At 39.2% G+C, this 19825-nt stretch overlaps 1 protein-coding gene across 2 annotated transcripts in view; it reads right to left on the minus strand.

Moving 5' to 3' along the window:
* Positions 1-19825, minus strand: part of SMAD1 (SMAD family member 1) — a 79771-nt gene that overhangs the window by 31669 nt on the left and 28277 nt on the right. For both annotated transcript variants that reach the window (XM_058721259.1, XM_058721260.1), the window contains exon 2: positions 15883-16465. In XM_058721259.1, coding sequence (XP_058577242.1) covers positions 15883-16282 — 400 coding nt within the window. In that variant the 5' untranslated portion in view covers positions 16283-16465. The remainder of the gene's footprint in view (positions 1-15882; positions 16466-19825) is intronic.

The raw sequence follows: 19825 nt of genomic DNA on the forward strand, positions 1-19825 counted from the left end.
CATGTATAAAATTCAGTGCCAGACCCCATCTCAGTTGGGTCTCAGGACGCCTCAGTGAGGTCACCTAAGGGCAGGAAGGTGGCCCAGAGCTAATGGAAGAATGGCCCAAGAGCAAGTTCAGTGGCTGCAGCTCTCCTGTGAAAACGAGGGACAGCCAGGCTGTTGAAGCAGCTGTGCCTGCTATAATATCTATACTAGACAGATGTCCCTAGATACAGTGTATGTTCAGTGACCTTCTAAACAGAAACATTTCAAAAGTAGACAGTGGCAGAGAGGGTAAGACCACTTAAAAGTTAATAGTGTATGCATTTATGAAATAGAATTCCTTACTTCAGGATGCGTCAGGGAAACTCTACACTGAAGAAAAGATTCTGAGAATCTTTAATCGAGGTTGAACTTTAATAAAAATATAGCTCCAAATCCCTGAGTACTGACATTTTATCTTTGCTCAGTGGTAGACAGGCAACAGGAAGGAGGGTCTGAAATAATATTAATGTTCACCTAGCACTACATATATACCCAATACAAGCAAGCATACAAGCAAGGCCCTGCACACGGTACTGTGGGTGCAGAAGTCAACAGGACAGCCACTGTCCCTGCGCATGTGGACTTCATGAGAGCTCATCGAGTCTTCACAACTGATGAGGGAGCAGGCTCAGCCTAGTTCAGTAATACATACAAGGTCACACCAGCTGCTAAATGGAGGGCCAGGCTTTGAATCAAGGCCTACTCATCACTACCAGACTGCATTGCTCAGTCCCATAAAACTGGAAAGAGATCCTGGAAGTTGTTTCCGTTCTTCTGTTTAGTTTTTTGGGAGAACATTTTTTTCTAAAGTTACTATACTTTTACCTAAAAGTAGTAACTTGACAGTATTTATTTTCCAGGAATATATCAATTACCCTAAAGTACAAATACATTAACAGAAAACAAGTAGGTGAACACAATTTGAATATAAGCAGAGAAATGAATTGCATTCAATAACAGTATCCTGAAGCTTAAAACAAAACAAAACAAAAAAACAGGCTCAGGTGGTTGAGCATCTGACTCTTGATTTCAGCTCAGGTCATGATCCAGGGATTGTGAGATGGAGCCCTGTGTCAGGCTCCACAGTGAGCGTGGAGAACCTGCCTAAGATTAAATTTACTTAAAAGTAGCCTAAATCTAACTCAACTTCTGAGAATGAAATTTCCCAGATAATTCCAGGCCAGTCATTCCTTTTGTACACTACAGCTGCTTTCCTTGAAAGACATCTTATCTGTGAGATTATGCACCCAGAATATATCTCCAGTAACCCCATGACCTAGTCCAGATTCCCGTTCCAACCTGTCTTTGGGGGTAGGTGTCCTCCCACACTCTCTTCGCCTAGCTGCCTCATGCTTCTTGCCATTTCCATCTGCTAGTTGCATACTTCTGTACCTTTTGTTTTTTTAAGTTTATTTATTTTGAGAGGGCATGCGTGTGCACAAGTAGAGGAGGGGCAGAGAGAGGAAGAGAGAGTCCCAAACAGGTGCTGCCAGAGTGGAGGCATGAGATCATGGAGCTGTGAGATGACCTGAGCCAAAAACAAGAGTGGATGCTTAACTGACTGAGCCACCCAGGCGCCCCCATACCTCTGCACCTTGGCTCACTTGACCATATTTCCAAGTTTCAGTTCTCAGTGTCCTTTCCTTTATGGGGCCCTTCTTGGTTTTTCTACTCACCCCCAATAAAAATGAATTCCTCTTTTCTTTGTGCCCCACTGCTGCCTACACAGACTTCCATCATAAGCATCTGTAACACTGTATTGCTAATTTGACTTCACCTCACTCAGACCCTAAAACCCTAGAGGATAGAACTAAGTTTTCTTTTCCTTCTGTATTATTCAGTGCACAGCATGTAATAGATTCTTAATAATTAATGTGTTTATGAATTACTATTCTTGGACTGTTTATTATGAGTTGATTAATACAGACTGACCTTTCTCCAAGTCCTCAGACTACCTGCATCTTGAATTAGCAAGACACTTATTTAAAAAGGCAGATTCTTGTGCCTCATCCCACATACATAAAGTCAGAAAGTCTGGAGTTTGGGTGCAGACTCCCTATGTCTCTAAGTAGCTGTGAAACTTGAACTTCAGTTTTCTCGTTTTATATCAAATTTCTAGAGATTATTCCTCTTACCCCTAAAAACTCTATATAGTATCAGTTCTAATTCTCAGCTATACAGATTAAAATGACAATGATATAGAAGAGACCAGCAGGGCATTACACTAAGCTGACAGGAAAATTTATGAAGTGTCCAAAGTTTTGGCCAGGTGGCATGGTATGACAGAACAAGTGTTGGCTTTGGATCAAGACTGCCAAGAGTGCTGGGTGTTGAAGTAGACAGTGTAAGTTCTCACCAGTGTCTGTAGGGATAATGAAACAAGCCCCCCAACAGCTCTGTGGGGCTCCGGTGCTGCAGCACAGGGCAGGCTCTCAAACGCTGGCTCTCTCCCTGTCTCCTCTCTTCCCACCCTTACCCCAGGTACCATTCCGCTGCTGAATGTTTAACTACCACAGAAGGAAGGCGCTATGTTATTAGAGCTTCAGAGCTTGTTAGAGGAAGAAAAACTTCAGAATGTAAACTAAAAATAACAGGAGAAAAAAAAAATCCTTCATAAGGTGTAATCGGAGGAGAACAACAATTAGAGGTGGGTTTTAGTTTTAGACTTCTGAAACTGGAACCCCTGCTCAGCTATTTACTATCCAATTATCAGAACTTCACTTCTTACAAGAAAATGGGAATAGTAGTACTTCTCACAGATTTTCTCTTTATTGAACATTTATATGGTGCTTATTATCTAGGCCAAGTGATGTAAGAAAACTCATTTGATCCTCCTAACTCTGACCTACATAGTCATTACCTCCACTTTATACAGATGGATACGCAGGTATGGAGATTAACTTGCCTACAAGAATATAACCAGCCACCAGTGGAGACAGGATACAGACCTAGGCATCTGGCTCCAGAACCTAGGCTCCTAACCACTGTGCCATAGCGTCTCTCTGTGTGGCACAAGCAAGTTCCTGGGCTATGGAAGGCATTCAGTGAAGGGCAGTTACAATTACACAAGCAGCTGGTGGGTCATCGATTAGACACTATTGACATGTAAATGACCATCCCTAGGGGTCACACCAGGCTGTGTGGCTTAATTTGTAATTGCAGCTGAATGTAATTAGTTCTCATTATGAGTTCAAATTTGATTCCATTAAATATACTCCATGAAACAGATACTTGTTATCTAATGATGATTACTGACCAATGGGAGATAAACATAAATAAAGCCTCTATACACACCTGAAACACAGGGGTAGACTCTCACTTTACCATTATGGACCCCAACTTCATGCAGCTGGTAAACAGCTGAGATTACATACTCTACTATTAAAAACATTAGATACCCCTCACCTTCGTTATATTGATTAAAGGGGAAAAAGCTACTTCTTTTGGAAAGCAGTGCAGTGTAGTGTAGTGGTTCGACCATGGGTCTTGGAGTTAGACTTCAGTGTGAATCCCCAGATAGCCTGTTACAAGTTGTGTGACAACTTACTTAAAAGGCATCTCAGTAGCCCAGCTGGCACCTCCACAGCTTACAGCTGTGGTCAGTATTAAATGAGAATACATGTGATGTGCCAGCACGGAGTCTGGCACAGAGCAAGCATAAAAAGTTACTAATTTAATTTTCACTGTTACTATTATTATTACTGTAACTACAAGCATTAATTTTCCAAAGACGTGTTTAATGAAAATGTACTTACATTACAAATTTCATTTTTATTCTCAAAATGTACATGGAAATTATGTTCCTTACTTCAGCCAATGTTATGTTTCAAGAATGCATACAGCCTTTTCACATTCATTATTTAATTCAATCCTTGCCACAACCCTGGAAAGTAGATACAATCACACCCTATCTCACAGGTGAGCAAACACCAATTCAAAGAGGACAACTAACTGGCCCAAGGTCAAAGATATCAAGTGTCAAAATTCTAGTCCAGGCCTTGTGACCCAAGACTCCTCCTGACCATATTTTAACTTTATAACTAAAGAGAAATAAATATCTGCTTTAAATGGTCTTATTTGTCCTGAATATCCTAAGGAACTCCACTCCACATTTACCAGTCAGCAATTGGCATTCTACCATGAATAAGAGCCCCTCGATTTATTTATCATCAGCATGGATTCCTGTTTTTATCCCTAAATGGTTTATAATTATTTTCAGTCCATAATTATTTTGTTGATCAATTTATCTCTGATTGAGCCAGGGGGCAGCCCCTTCAGACTGACCCCTGTGTCATGACATGCTCCCATCAGGTTGTTGGGGTTTTTTTGCTTTACATAGCTCATTTTAAAATTAGCACTTCCTTTTCCAATTTAAAAGTTGCAGGTGATACTGTTTCAAAAGCATTTACCCAAAACTGTTCCCTAACTTGACCATCATACTTAAATATCTGTCTGGCACACCACCATACCCTGGATAAATTTCTTAGACACTCCAAGAAAGTGTCACAGAAAAAAATACTGCTGAATCTGTTACAGGGCTAGCTAGACATAACTGTCAGCGAAATGACAGGGAAACATAACGGAAAAAACATACAAGGCAACCCCACTCTGTTGTCTTACATAGGTTTACTTTTACTTTACTAAAAGCTGCCCCCAAACCATTTACAACAATCACAGGCTCTCCTTTTGCCTTACTGTAAGTGAAGATCCCAGACAGACAAGCAGGCAGGAGGTGGTCAGGGAAAAGTGATGTGTGACTCTATAAACCAGACCACTACTTGGATAAGAAATGCCTCCTTCGTGTGGAAGGGTTAAGAACTATGAACACATCTCTTTGAGAGGGATGTTAGAACTGAGGTGGTGAGGCAGAACGTAAACCTGACCTTCTTCCATTGTAAGGTCTCCTAAGATTCCAGGGCATAAAATTGATGATATAAAGAACTGGGGGAAATGGACACCTGGGTGGCTCAGTCAGTTAAGCTCCAACTCTTGATTTCAGATCAGGTCATGATCTCATGACTAGTGAGTTCAAGCCCCACGGCAGGCTCTATGCTGAGCACAGAGCCTGCTTGGGATTCTCTCTCTCCCTCTGTCTCTTTCTCCCTCTCTCTCTCTCTCATAATAAATAAGTAAAAATTAAAAACCAAAACAATACAAAGAACTTGGAGGAAAATCTGACAAACAGTCCTTTGTTGCCCTAAATCTTTTTAGTTAAACATGGCCTGTGTTTCCAGACTCTAGATCTTTTATCATGGAAGTTACAGTTACTTCTAGTTATACAACCCACGTCACTTACAACAGTTTTATGAAGAGCAGACTCACATTAGAGTATTACAGGCAGGCTTCGGTGCTAAGGTCACAGGAATGGAGAAATCCTGTTGAGGGCACTGGTAATTAGGAATGTGGAAAGGGTGAGCAGCAAGTGAAATGTTTATCTGCCCACCTCCCACACATGGGGAAGAATCACTATTGACACAGTGGAAGCCCAGACCAGACTAAACTCAGGGGAAACAGAAGTCTGCAGCCTTTCAAACCAGTCCTAACACCGTATCTAAGAACTACACTAATCTCCTGCCAAGCTGGCAAATTAACAACATTGGGTGTTGGTTTTTCATTTTTTGTGTTTTTTTGCTTTCCTATTCTTCAGACCCTCTGAGATTTTTTTTTTTTAAAAACGTTTATTTATTTTTGAGTGAGAGAGAGACAAAGCATGAGCAGGGGAGGGGCAGAGAGAGAGGGAGACACAGAATCTGAAGCAGGCTCCAGGCTCTGAGCCATCAGCACAGAGCCTGATGCAGGGCTCTAACCCACGAACAGCGAGATCACGACCTGAGCCAAAGTCAGACGCTTAACTGACTGAACCACCCAGGCGCCTCTAGACCCTCTTAGATTTTTCACACTGTGCTCGAGACTATGGTTGCCCAAAGTACCCCAGCTCTGCTCTTTAAAATAAACATCTTCTCTTTCCTTCCCAATCTCTTCCCCAAAGAAACTCACTTTTCTAACTACTAGGACAGAGGTCTAATCATTTGGCTAATTCAAGATTATTAGGCATGATGTTGAGTTTTTCAGGAGAATATTTCCATTTTGAAGTAGAAAAAGACAAAGTGATGAGACATATATTTTGGGGAAAGAAATCTCCAGTCTTCTTTGAGCCTCTGGATATCTAATATCAAGGAGGCTAGAAGTTAACACTGAGATAATCAGCCTAGGCATTAAATAAGCCAACCTTCCCTTCTGTTTCTCTCATGTTTGCAAGTATCCATCAAGAGCAAGAGCACAGGGCACTCCGACATGGGGCAAATCACCTGTCACTCCTGTACCCAACCACATAAAACATTCGCAATCCTACAAAAAAAAAAAAAAAAAAAAAAAAATCACCCTTTGAAGATGTTCCACATGTGGGGATAAGAAGCCAAAAAGCACAACTCACAGGTCTCATTTTATTTCACTCAAAGCTAGCTAGCCTTCCTTGGAAGCCAAGGTTTTCCTTTTAATTTAAAATATAATTTTCACACAATTGCAATTACTGTATAACTACATCTTTCACTTATTATGACAAACTTTTTATGGCTTTCAAAACTGTTTTTTCTTCATCAGCCATGCTTTTTGTGTTGTTTTTTTTTTTAATTTTTTTTTTAACGTTTATTTATTTTTGAGACAGAGAGAGACAGAGCGTGAACGGGGGAGGGTCATAGAGAGAGGGAGACACAGAATCTGAAACAGGCTCCAGGCTCTGAGCTGTCAGCACAGAGCCCGACGCGGGGCTCGAACCCACAGACCGTGAGATCATGACCTGAGCCGAAGTCGGACGCTTAACCGACCGAGCCACCCAGGCGCCCCTGTGTTTTGTTTTTAACAACTGCTAGTGGGCGAGTGTTCCTTTGGCCCTATAAACTAGCAATGGCGGATGGGAGAGTGCCAGAATCTGAATGAATCAGAAAGATGTGAAAATACCTTCTCTTGCCCACCTAATGTTGCAGAGACAGAAAAAGGATAAAGTGGAAGATAATGGTCAGGAAAGCAAAAGGATGAGGAAGATATTTGTATAATCTGTATAGTCGTAATTATTTCCAATTGAAGTGTATTTGTCAACAGAAAGTCCCATCTAGAAACAAATCACATAATTGTCCAGTTATCTACCTCAATTTATGTAGTTTTACAATTTTTGTAAAAGTAATCTGTTGTAACTGCTCTTTCTTATGTTCATCAATTAATAAATAGCACAATACCAATGCCCCCAAATAATGCACTAAAAACAGTTGCTCAGGAAAAAAAAAGAATTAGATTAAACTTCACATTTTGCCTTTAAGAATATGGAATCTGCTAAAAGATTTGGGTATAAAATCCTATGCATAATTATACTACTTCATCTGTTTCTAGTAAGATGGTAGATGCCAATGATAAAATTATCAAACACAAGTCAAAAGCCAATGATAATATCTTAGAGAAAAATTCATCATCTAAACTCCATGCCCCCTTGGTTGTGTACTGAGCTTGTACAGAAGCAGAATTTTCAAAAGAGAACTTCCACATGGACAAAAGAATGGAACCCTGAGTAGACTCTGAAAGAGCAACTGCAAAGGCCAGGGACATTCTCCTTGCCCCAAGGTAGACATTCTCCTTGCCCCAAGGTATCCTTCCTGCACACAGCCTCTGCTAAGGGCCTCAAAGTCTCTTCCCCACCACCCCCCTTCACAGGTACAAATGCTTTGATATGTTCCTCTTACAGCTTTCAAAGCATTCTTCTTTCACCTAAGCATTATATACATCTCTCTCCTACACCAAAAGTATTACAGAACCACCCAGACTAAGACACAAACATGTAGAAGCTATATATAGCTGTATATCAATCATAGCAACTCTTACGGAATGCATATGTGCTTATTTTCCTCTTAGTCTTGACCTTCCATTTTATTTTGTTTTCACTGGTCTAATACTTTCTACTTTAGTGTATGTCTTCTTATAAGCTGATTTAAATCCTGGGTACAATGAAATATACATATATATCTGCATATATATCTGCACTACCACACAGTCTGGAACACAATGTCGAGATGTGTTAGAGATGAATGAGCTTTTTTATGACCACTCTCAGCCTTTTAAGAGTTAACTGCATCCCCCTGCCCGACTTATACTATTTGATTTAGCAACCTGTGCTATCATCACATACCAGCCTTTCTTGGGCAAACACGGTTCATGAGGAGTTGTATATGTGCCATAAATTTTTAAATGAAGAATTTAGATGCAGATAATTATAGGGGAAGATGGTTAATTTTAGGTGTCAGCGTGCCTGGGCTACAGGATGCCCAGAGAGCTGCAAAACATTTTTTTTGGCTGTGTATGTGAGTGTGTCCCCAGAGGAGATTAGCATTTCAATCAGTAGACTGGGTAAAGATGGTTGCTCTCACTAATGCAAGGGGGACATCCTCCAATCTGTTTAGTGCCTGAATAGAACAAAAAGGCAGGGGAAAGGCAAGTGTGTGTGTGTGTGTGTGTGTGTGTGTGTGTGTGTGTGTTTTAGCGTAAACTGGGACACCCATCTTCTGCCCTCAAACAATCAATGCTTCCGGTTCTCAGACCTTTGGACTAGGATTGAGACTTCTACCACCCACTTCCTGGCTCTTCAGCTTATAGACAGCAGATCACGGGACTTTATGGCCTCTATACTTGTGTAAATCAATTCCTATAATAAATCACTTCTTATATGCATATATCTATATATATCCTAGTGGTTCCATTACTCTGGAGAACCTTAATACACACGTCATAATGCTTTATTTTAATTTTTAGACTTAATTTTGTTAATTAATCCAAAATCTTCAGGATCGATGATTATATCTTGATATCTGGCTTACAACTTCAGTTATCAGACTCCTAAGTATCACCATTCAGATAAACTTGAAGGAAAAGTCAATACTTCTCCTCCACTCCAATCTTCCAAATGAATATACTAACACAACCCTAAAAAGGAAAAATTTTTACTTGTATGTAAGTTTTTGTCATCATTGGCTCAAGTAAAACCACATTTGCAGTATGAAGAGACACAATTAAAAAAATTTTTTCATTTTGGTTTTTTAAAATATTAATTTTATTAAATCTCAATCCTTAAGTATATGTCTTTTTAATAATCTGTGTGTAAAATAACAAGTACACATAAACATCTTTGCTGCATTTACCAAAGTACAATGGTTTTCTTGAGGAAAACCAGTAGTGTGATTGAGTCCTGAGGTGAATTAGGGGCTTTTTCACAGTTCACTATTTTTAATTTTATTTAATTTTTTTAAATGTTTACTTATTTTTGAGAGAGAGAGAGAGAGAGAGAGAGAGAGCGAGCATGACCGGGGAATGGGCAGAGAGGGAGACACAAAATGTGAGGCAAGCTCCAGGCTCTGCGCTGTCAGCACAGGGCCCGAAGCGGGGCTCACACTCAGGAACCATGAGATAATGACCTGAGCTGAAGTCAGACGCTTAACCGACTCAGCTTAACCGACTGTAACCCAGTTACATTGAAGTAACTGTAGACTCATTCACATGCAGTTGTAAGAAATAATTCAGAGAAATCCAACCTTTACCCAGTTTCATCCAATGGTAACATCTTGCAAAACTATAGAATAATAAAACAATTTCAATATAGACATCAATACCATTAAGACGCATAAAATTTCCATCAACCCAAGGATCCCTCATGTTTTCACCCTTTTACAGTGACACCCACTTCCCTCCTGCCCACCCCCTTCTCAGTCCCTGGCAAACACTAAATTCATTCTCCATTCCTAGAATTTTAAGACTTTCTGAGATAAAATTTACCAAGCCACGAATTACATGGTGACTGAGGCAGATAAAGAGTCAAAACTCTCATACAGCCAACAGGTGAAGAGACTTTTAGGTATATTTTAACAGCTGGGAGCCATTTTACCAAAAATGGAAGCACCAGAAGGTTAACTCCAGGGTGTTAAAGACTGAAATAGAAATCTCAGGGGCGCCTGGGTGGCTTGGTCAGTTAAGCGTCCGACTTCGGCTCAGGTCGTGATCTCACGGTCCTTGAGTTCGAGCCCCGCATCGGGCTCTGGGCTGACAGCTCAGAGCCTGGAGCCTGTTTCAGATTCTGTGTCTCCCTCTCTCTCTGCCCCTCCCCTGTTCATGCTCTGTCTCTCTCTGTCTCAAAAATAAATAAACGTTAAAAAAAAAAAAAAAAAAGAAATCTCAGAATTTCAAATTCAGGTTTAATACGGCCTTTCAAGTTGATTAAGTTTAAAGTACAGAAAACAGTTTTCAAGAACAATGTGAAAAACATAAAAAACAAATAAGGCTAATGACAGGAAGTCTCCATAAAGGCATGTTAATATCCACAGATAGCAATTGAATGGTCTTCTTAATACCACAGTTAGATGACTTACTTTACGACTGTCAGCATCTAGTTGGGTAAAGAAAAGGAAAACCTATATTTAACCCAACCACTAATAACTAGCCTTAATTCTAAAGGCTACTAAAAGTCCAAATAAACAGTCACCTGTTACATCATCAAGAGGGTCACGGTCAGAAACTGCATGAACTTTCTTTCCTGTAACTGTTCACACACTGTAGAAAAAGAAATCCTTAATATTTTTTTACTTTCCCAAAGATAAATTTTTCAGTGATGGTCAAGGTAGTACCTTTCACCAACAGAAAGGTTCTTTCCCATTTCACACTCTTTACCATTGTTAACTATGATGAATACAAGTCTGCACAGTGCTTGTGTAACTTCTGGTTTTCCCCCCACTGTAATTTTTAGACTTCTTTATTTATAACAAAATAAATGACATAGGTTAAAGAAAAAACACAATTCCTTAAATCCATGAAAGTATTTTTGGGGGTGCCTGGGTGGCTCAGTCAGTTAAGTGCCCAACTTCGGCTTGGGTCATGATCTCATGGTTCGCGGGTTCGAGCCCTGCGTCAGGCTGTGTCTCCCTCTGTCTCTGACCCTCCCCTGCTCCTGCTCTGTGTCTCTCTCTTTCAAAAATAAATAAATATTCAAAAAAATTAAAGAAAGTATTTTTGGTCAAAGGAACATTAAAAGGATAATTCTAAAACCTGCACTGGGCCAAAAACAAAGCACTCACAATTCTAAAACCTGCATTGGGCCAAAAACAAAGCATTCCTTTCTCCTTGACTCCTCCACCTCCTTAAATACACCTTATGACATTTTATCAGAGTGCTGATCTTAATGAATATCAGAAAGAAGGGAAGTCCTGGAAGATCGGGTCAATTTTATATCTGTAACAAAACATGCAAAGTTCAAAATGATGAACGAACAACTTCAAAGACAAACCCATTAGCATCTCTTTTCGATATAGACAACTTCATCTAGTCAACTGGACTTGACTTGTCTAGGTACCTTAAACCAGTGGTTCTCAAACTGTAGCCTGCATCAGAATCACCCACAGAGCTTGTCAAAACACGGATTCCTGGCCCCATCCCCAGAGTTCAGTTCAGTAGGTCTGTGCAAGGGTCTAAAACTTTGCATTTCTTTTTAAAATTTTTTTTTTTTTTAACATTTATTTGTTTTTGAGACAGAGAGAGACAGAGCATGAACGGGGGAGGGGCAGAGAGAGAGGGAGACACAGAATCGGAAGCAGGCTCCAGGCTCTGGGCCATCAGCCCAGAGCCTGACGCGGGGCTCAAACTCACGGACCGCAAGATCGTGACCTGAGCTGAAGTCGGACGCTCAACCGACTGAGCCACCCAGGCACCCCAAAAACTTTGCATTTCTAAAAAGGTCCCGAGTGATGCTGATGCTGCTGGTCTGGGGAACACATACTTTGAAAACCACTCCTTTAAACTAGAGACACCCAGTTTTTGTTGAATTTTTCTCCAGAGATCTCAACAGGAATCTCTGCAGAAAATACCAAGTCTGGGAGACCTAACTAATGCTTAAACTGCTAAATTGCTCTTTGAAATAATTTATCTGAGCTAAGTTGTTACATAGTTCAAAGTAATTCCGTGTAGAGCTGTGTATCTGTAGCTTAGAATTCCAGACCCCTTGAGGTGCCTGGGTGGCTCAGTTGAGCATTCTACTTCAGCTCAGGTCATGATCTTACTTATCTTGAGTTCAAGCCCCACATTGGGCTCACTGCTGTCATCACAAAGCCCGCTTCAGATCCTCTGTCTCCCTCTCTCTCTCTCTCTCTCTCTCTCTCTCTGCTCCTCCCTCCACAAGGTGCAGGGGCTGCTTCATAGTGGTTTCTGGAAAAAGGTCATTTGTTCTTATTCCCACATTAGTCACTTTATAATATGAAAAATATAAACTAAATCCTGATGTGTTCAAATTCAACAGATCTTGGCCTCAGCCTCAAAGTTTTCTAGAACTATTCTATGCATGCCTCACAAGATTTTTGGCTAACAGTTGGGGGGGGGGGGGCGACAAAATGTCACCTGTAGTCTCAAATGTCTTATTTTAGCTGGTTTTCCACCCATCCCACCCCTGTCCCAACATACCTTCTATAAGTAAGTTACTAAGAGCAACAAAATCATCTCAGTATTAATTTTTAACCTAAAGAAAAACTTTTTGTCATGTCAGAGGTGTTAGTAATAGTGTTATTTCATTGTTAGTAGTGAAATAAACGAACAAGGGAAGATGATGTTCAGAGGACATAGGCAAGCTGAAAACTCATTTCCAAAAAATGGACAAATGACCATACAAAGATATTACAACCAAAAAAATTTATTGAACTGTGCTAGCTGCTTAAAGTAGAAATGCTAATAATACATATGGGCCCTACCCTCACAGTTTTATTTATTTACTATCTTGCCAGGAAGACTAACAAAAAGACAAGTGTAAGTATGAGGAACATTATGAAGAAATTCAGATTGCTACAGGAAACAGAGACTACCCTATCAGGAGGGTAGCAAAAGAGGAATCAAGAGAGACTTCTCAGCAAAGCTGAAACCCATTAAGCTTAGAACTGAAGGATAAATAAGAGTGAGCTAGACAAAGAGGGAGGAGAAACGAGTTACAGACAGAGGAAAAGAACAGAGTGTTCCCATATGACTCAAACACACAAAATATGGAAGAACGGGCAAAGAAGCTGGAACAGCAGGCAGGCAGGACCAGAACGTGCAGAGCTCTGTGTACTAGCAATGGGAAACAGGAAGATAACAGGATCATAACATGCATCTTAAAGAACTCTCTGTGTAGTGCAGATATTGGCCTGAAGCGAGTGATGGGTCAGGAGGCACAAGATGAATTGCTGAAAGGGTGGAGAAGAGTGGCAGGAGTGTGGATGGAGAAGACATAGTGAAACTTAATTGTCTGGCACACAGGTTACTTAAATTTATAGGGACCTCAGTTTCATCATTAATGAAGTAGGATTAGAATCTTCCCTGTATACCTCCTTAAAGTTACTATGGTGAATCAAAAAAAATCACACACCTAAATAATCTTGTTTGTACATATTACTTGTATACACTGTTTATTTCTTCTCCAAAACTCTTAACTCCATCTCAATTTCTGGCTAACAGCCCATGTATCTCTGTGTTGACTTTCTGCTTTTTAATTTACCTCACAGCACATATAATAGTTAGTAAAGAATGTCTGCATTAGAATAAGAATTCAGCAGGGGCGCCTGGGTGGCTCAGTTGGTTAAGCATCTGACTTCGTCTCAGGTCACGATCTTTCGGTTTGTGGGTTCGAGCCCCGCGTTGGGCTCTGTGCTGACAGCTCAGAGCCTGGAGCCTGCTTCAGATTCTGTGTCTCCCTCTCTCTCTGCCCTTCCCATGCTAACCATCTGTCTCTGTCTCTCAATAATAAATAAATGTTAAAAAAAAAAAATTTAGAATAAGAATTCAGCAAAGTTGGTGGAAAAAAGCAAATGCAGTCTTAGCAAAGATCAAGTCTAACAAAATGTAACTTTTAAATGGATACAATAAAAACCAACTAGTTATCTAGACATAAATCTAAAGAAAGATCTACAAGAATTATATGGAGGAAACTTAAAGAAAAAGACCTAAATAAATGTAGAAAATGCAAAATTAAGTCAATCCTTTGCAAATGAAACCAATGAAATTCCAAAAAAATTTCCAGAGGATTTTTCACAGACCTTGACAAGGTAATCCAAAAGAATATAATACAGAAACCACAAAAATATAATGTTGAATGAACATAACAAGTTGTGGAAGGATGTTCCAATATCGGTAACTCTTCTAAACATATAAAATAATATTATGTGTTGTCATGGATTCAGACATACATAATAACAGTATAAAAATACACATGGGAATGATGACATCAAATTTTAAGCAAAAAATTCAGAATAGTTACTGAAGGGAAAAAAACTGAATCAGAGAGGCCAAACCTAGAGTTTGGGTTTTATTTGTAATCTTTTATTTCTTAGGCTAAGTGGATACAGAGGTGTTTATTATTATACTATTCCCTAGTCTTTAAACTCTTTTTGTAGGTCTTAAATATTCCATGAAAAACCAAAAACTTTTTTTTAAAAACCCACAAAAACAGAATGCCTTTTATTTGAGAATGTTACTACATGATCTAGCATAGTAGTTTCCAACACCAGTCCAATAGCTACTCGACACCATCTGAAATATTTGTTAAAAACATGGATTACAAGGCTGTGCCAGAATCAGAATGTCTGGGAGGGGAGCCATGTGATTCTAATGCACAGCTTCATTCAGGAACCCTTGGTAACCACAAATCATTAATAACTAATCCATCAACAAAATGGGTTCCAATCTGACAATGAGATATTTAAGTGCTTAAGACTGCCTAATTACTTTCCAATTGATGCAAACTGTCTAGAATGGGGATTCTAATTTGAGGGCAAAACCATACAAATTTTAACGCATATTATACCCTCAAAAAAGGTCATACATGTAAAAACTAGGAATATCCTCTAAAGTAATAGCATCTAATGATTCCACAGCAGAGAGAATTCCCTCATATCCTCCACAGGGAGCAAAATTCCACCAGAGATGATAAAAGATGCTATCTTTTTTTAAATTTTTTTTTTAATGTTTATTTATTTTTGAGACAGAGAGAGACAGAGCATGAACAGGGGAGGGTCAGAGAAAGAGGGAGACACAGAATCCGAAGCAGGCTCCAGGCTCTGAGCCGTCAGCACAGAGCCCGATGCGGGGCTCAAACCCACAAACTGCGAGATCATGACCTGAGCTGAAGTCGGACACCCAACCAACTGAGCCACCCAGGTCCCCCAAAAGATGCTACCTTTAAAAATAAAGTGGTACAAGTCATTAGCAATTGCACTAAAGATGTATTTCCCTCAAGTACACAGGTGGCAACCCCATGTTTCTTCTCTTTCTGAATTTTATTCCTCTGTAATAAAATCACAGCTAAGTTTATCTAGAGAAATTCAGAGGACCAATGATAAACATAAAAAATAAATTTAGAAAGAAAACCATTCATTCATTCATAATTAGAGTTGTCAGTATTGCTATGACAATTTTGCCTCGCTCCTAAGACACAAAATTAACTAGAGAGGACTAAGTTGTTAGAAAATACAAAATCTTCAAGGGCTGGCACATTTTCCCCTAATATTTAAAAATCACAACTAGGGGCACCTGGGGGGCTCAGTCAGTTAAGCATCCCACTCTTGGTTTCAGCTCGGGTCATGATCTCACGGTTCATTCAAACCCTGTATCGGGCTCTGCGCTGGCAGTGCGGAGCCTGCTTGGGATTCTCTCTCTCTGCCCCTCCCACATGTGCTCTCTCCCTCTCAAAATAAATACATAAACTTTTGTAAAAAAAGTAATAAAAATCACAACTAAAAACATGGAAAGGGATTATTTTCGTATTTTAAACAACACGAATCTGCTAAATACATCAATATAAAAGGACTCACTTACCAGGACTTTCTACTCGCTTATAGTGGTAGGGATTGATGCACACTTCCTTCTGCTTGGAACCAAAAGGAAACTCACAGCATTCCAGTGGTTTTAGTTCATGGTGGCTCTGAAGATCGGGCCAACGCCACACTCGGCAGTAAATGACATGAGGCAGTCCCTTCCGGTGGGAAACTTGCAGCCTGCCATCCAGAGAGCGGGGGATGGTGACACAGTTACTTGGCTGCCCTGGGCAGCTCAAGGCCTTTTCCAGTTCCTCCATGGCACCTTTCTTTTTCTTCAGTTTTTTCACCAAAGCATCAACAGCTTTCTCTGCCCATTTTTCTTCTTCATCACCCTGTTTCCACCCAAGAAGTCTCTTCACAGCTGGACTTGTGAAGGAAAATAAACTTGTCACGTTCATAATGACCACACTAGTTCTACACTCCTTGTGTACGGGGAAATACAGGAGTCTCCAAATGCAAAAGCACAATGGAAGAGATTTCACTTTATTGACATAGGATTCTCTGTAGCTTCTTGGTTTTGAGGTCCCAAAAAGTAGAAATTACCATGCCTAGTGCTTTAAAAAGTACTCCAAAGTCAGCACCTAGAAAAGAAAAAAGGGGAAAAAAATGTTTAAAATACTCGCTATACAAAACCACAATTCACTGCACAATTACTATGGGCCAGGTACTATTTTAAGTACTTTTATGTATTACAATATGTTATGGACTGAATCATGTCCTCCCTAAAATTCATGTTGAAGCCATAACCCCCACTGCAACTGTATTTGGAGATGGAGCCTCTAAGGAAGTAACTAAGGTTAAATGAGGTCATAAGAGATGGGCCATGATCTGGTAAGACTGGTGGCTCTACAAGAGGAAGGGCTTCCCTGCTTTGCACACACACTGAGGAGAGGCTATGTGAAGACTCAGAGAGAAGACAGCAGTCTACAAGCCTGTGGCAGAGCTCTCACCAGAAATCAAACTGACCGGACCCTTGATCTTGGTATTCCCAGCCTCCAGAACTGTGAGAATAAATTTCTACTGTTTAAGCCACCCAGTCTGAGGTATTCTGTTGCAGCGGCCCAAACAGACTAACACTTAGTTTTTTTAAACAGTCTTCACAGTGAGGTAATACGGTCGTTGCCATTTTACAGAGACACAGTTTAAAAAGTAGTAAGTTACTGTTCTGAGATAGAAGCAGTAGACACCTTCGTGCAAAAAAGTCCAAGTTATCAACAATATTGTAATGCTTTACACTCAGATTCATTGAGAAGCTCTAAAAATGTATTTCAAAACAGACCTCAAGCAACAAAAACTGAAAGTGACAGAAAAACATACAGTGGTCTTAACATCTGTTTTTGGTTTATTCTTCAAGTATCTTTATGCTGAAAGAGAAATTAGTTCTATTTCTACTATGTAAACATTATAAGATTTTAGGGTATTTATTCAGTAAACAAGCCTGTGTCTATGGGCCATAGGGCAAGTAAAGTAGGAAATTTGGTTTTTATTGATAGGAAAGGAATGGAGCACATGAACACATACTGTACCAAATTCTTTAGTCCAGCTGTCTCAATCAAGCCTTCCAGTTACTCCTCACCAGACAAAAACAGAAAAGGTGAGAAAGCTTAAAGAGGGAAACTTTGCACAAATTCCAGCTAAGATATAGTAGAGCATGTATCACACCAACCTCCTCCCAAGAATCACTCTAAAAGGTAATAAAATATAAACAAACAAAAACGCCCCACTTTAATTTTAAATACATCAAAGAGCAGCCAAAGTCCTCAGGACTAGAGGGCCAAGATGCTTAGAACAGAAAAGCAATGAAGTGAGCAGAACATTCTTTTCTGCTCCTCTTCTCAGGGCCCTTACCAATGCCTGCACTGTAAGTAGCAAGAGGCCTGGTAGCCGAGCTGAAGGGGGCTCAAGAATGAAGCAGAGATTTCAGTGGCCTCATAGGGGGAGACCCCAAAGGGGCATGCTCTAGTGTAAGGGCAAAAAATGAAATGGACCAGTTTTTATACTGAAACATGGCCTGAATTCATCTTTTTTTATTATTTTTTTTTTAAATCATCTTAATTGGTGGGAATAGAGGAGAGAAAACTGTTGCAGAGGCAATGTTTGTAGATACTGGCCAAGGATTTTCCAAAACTGACAACAGACATCTAGACACAGATCCATGAAGCCCTACAAATCCCAACAAGGATAAATATAAAGAAACCCACAAGTTTTGATGGATCATATCACAGTAAAGTTGCTGAAAACCTGTAACAAAAAACTTTAAAAAGACACCTTATTTTTCTACAATAAGTACAATAAGGCTGACAGCTGACATTCCAACAGAAACAATGGAAACAAGAAGGCAATCATTAACGTGCAAATGTAAACAAACAACTAGTAACTTAGAATTCTATACTTAGTGGAAAAATCATGCAATAGTGATTGTAAAATAAATGTGTTTTACAACATACAAAATCTGAGAGAACTGACTTCTGACAGGAATTTGTGAAACAGAAGGAAAAAGATCCCAGAAAGAAGCAAGGAATGGAGGAAAGAATGAAGAGCTCCAGAAGGATAAATAAAGGTAAGTCTAAATGAGTACTAACTTTACAAAAACAATAATAGGAATCTCTTGTGGTATTTAAAAAATAGAATTAAAATGCATGGAAAAAACAAAAAGAAACAGAAAGGAGTAAATGAAATTAGTGTTCTATGGTCCCTGTATTACCCAGGTTGTGATAAAGCACTGAATTATTATTGATAAGTCTTGTCATAACAATAATTTAAAAAACTAATGATAGGATAATTTAAAAAAACTATAAAAAGGTAATAGAGAACTTATACAATATAGAATTCTTTTTAAAAATATGATTCATCCAGAGAAGTTAAAAAATACGGATTTTTAAAAAAAATATTACTGCAAAGAATTTAAGAGAAAAAAACAGAGCAAATACGTGGGACAAACAGAAAACAATAGGTTTAGATCTAATTCCAAAAGTATCATTAATTATTTAAATATCAACAGACTAAATATGCAAGTAAAAGATGGGTAGGGATGGATGGGGATCATACCTAACTCTACTATGTACTTACAAGAGGCACACATTAAATATAAAGGACAGAGAAAGGTTGCAAGAAAAAGGATGGAAAAAGATATACTATGCATATTTTAACCAAAAAAGCTTCTGTAACTATCCAATAAGAAAGAACATACTTCAAAAATAAGAAGTATCACCAGATATTTAAAAAAGGGATATTTCATAACATTAAAAGAGTTGATCTAGGGGTGCCTGGGTGGCTCAGGTGGTTAAGCCTCCGACTTCAGCTCAGGTCATGATATCACGGTTTGTGAGTTCAAGCCCCACGTCAGGCTCCGTGCTGACAGCTCAGAGCCTGGAGCCTGCTTCTGATTCTGTGTCTCCCTTTCTTTCTGTCCCACCCCCACCTCCACTGTCTCCCAAAAATGAATAAACATTAAAAAAGAAATAAAAAAGAGTTGATCTACCATGAATATAGCATAACCTCAAATTTTCATGTAAAAAGTGTCAAAATACATTAAGCATAAGCTGACAGAATTAAAATAACAAACAGACAAACCCATAATCTTAGTGGAAGATTAAAACGATAACTGATATAACAAGTCAACAAGAATCAACAGACATTGAAGATTAACAACATTTGTAAAAAAACTTGATCCAATTCATGTACATAGATCACTGTACCCAATGACTGTAGAATATACTTTCAAATATACATAGAATACTTACCCAAATTGACCATATAAAGAGCTATAAAGCAAATCTCTATACATATCAAAACCAAACAATATGCCTTTGAGCACAGTATAAGAAATCAGTAACAAAAATATCGTTCTCTAAAATAATTACACTTAAATAACTCATGGGTCAAAGAAGAAACTACAGTGAAAACTGAAAAACATATTTAACTTAATGATTATAAAAATA

This window comes from Neofelis nebulosa, chromosome 3, assembly GCF_028018385.1.
Source record: "Neofelis nebulosa isolate mNeoNeb1 chromosome 3, mNeoNeb1.pri, whole genome shotgun sequence".
NCBI lineage: Eukaryota > Metazoa > Chordata > Mammalia > Carnivora > Felidae > Neofelis > Neofelis nebulosa.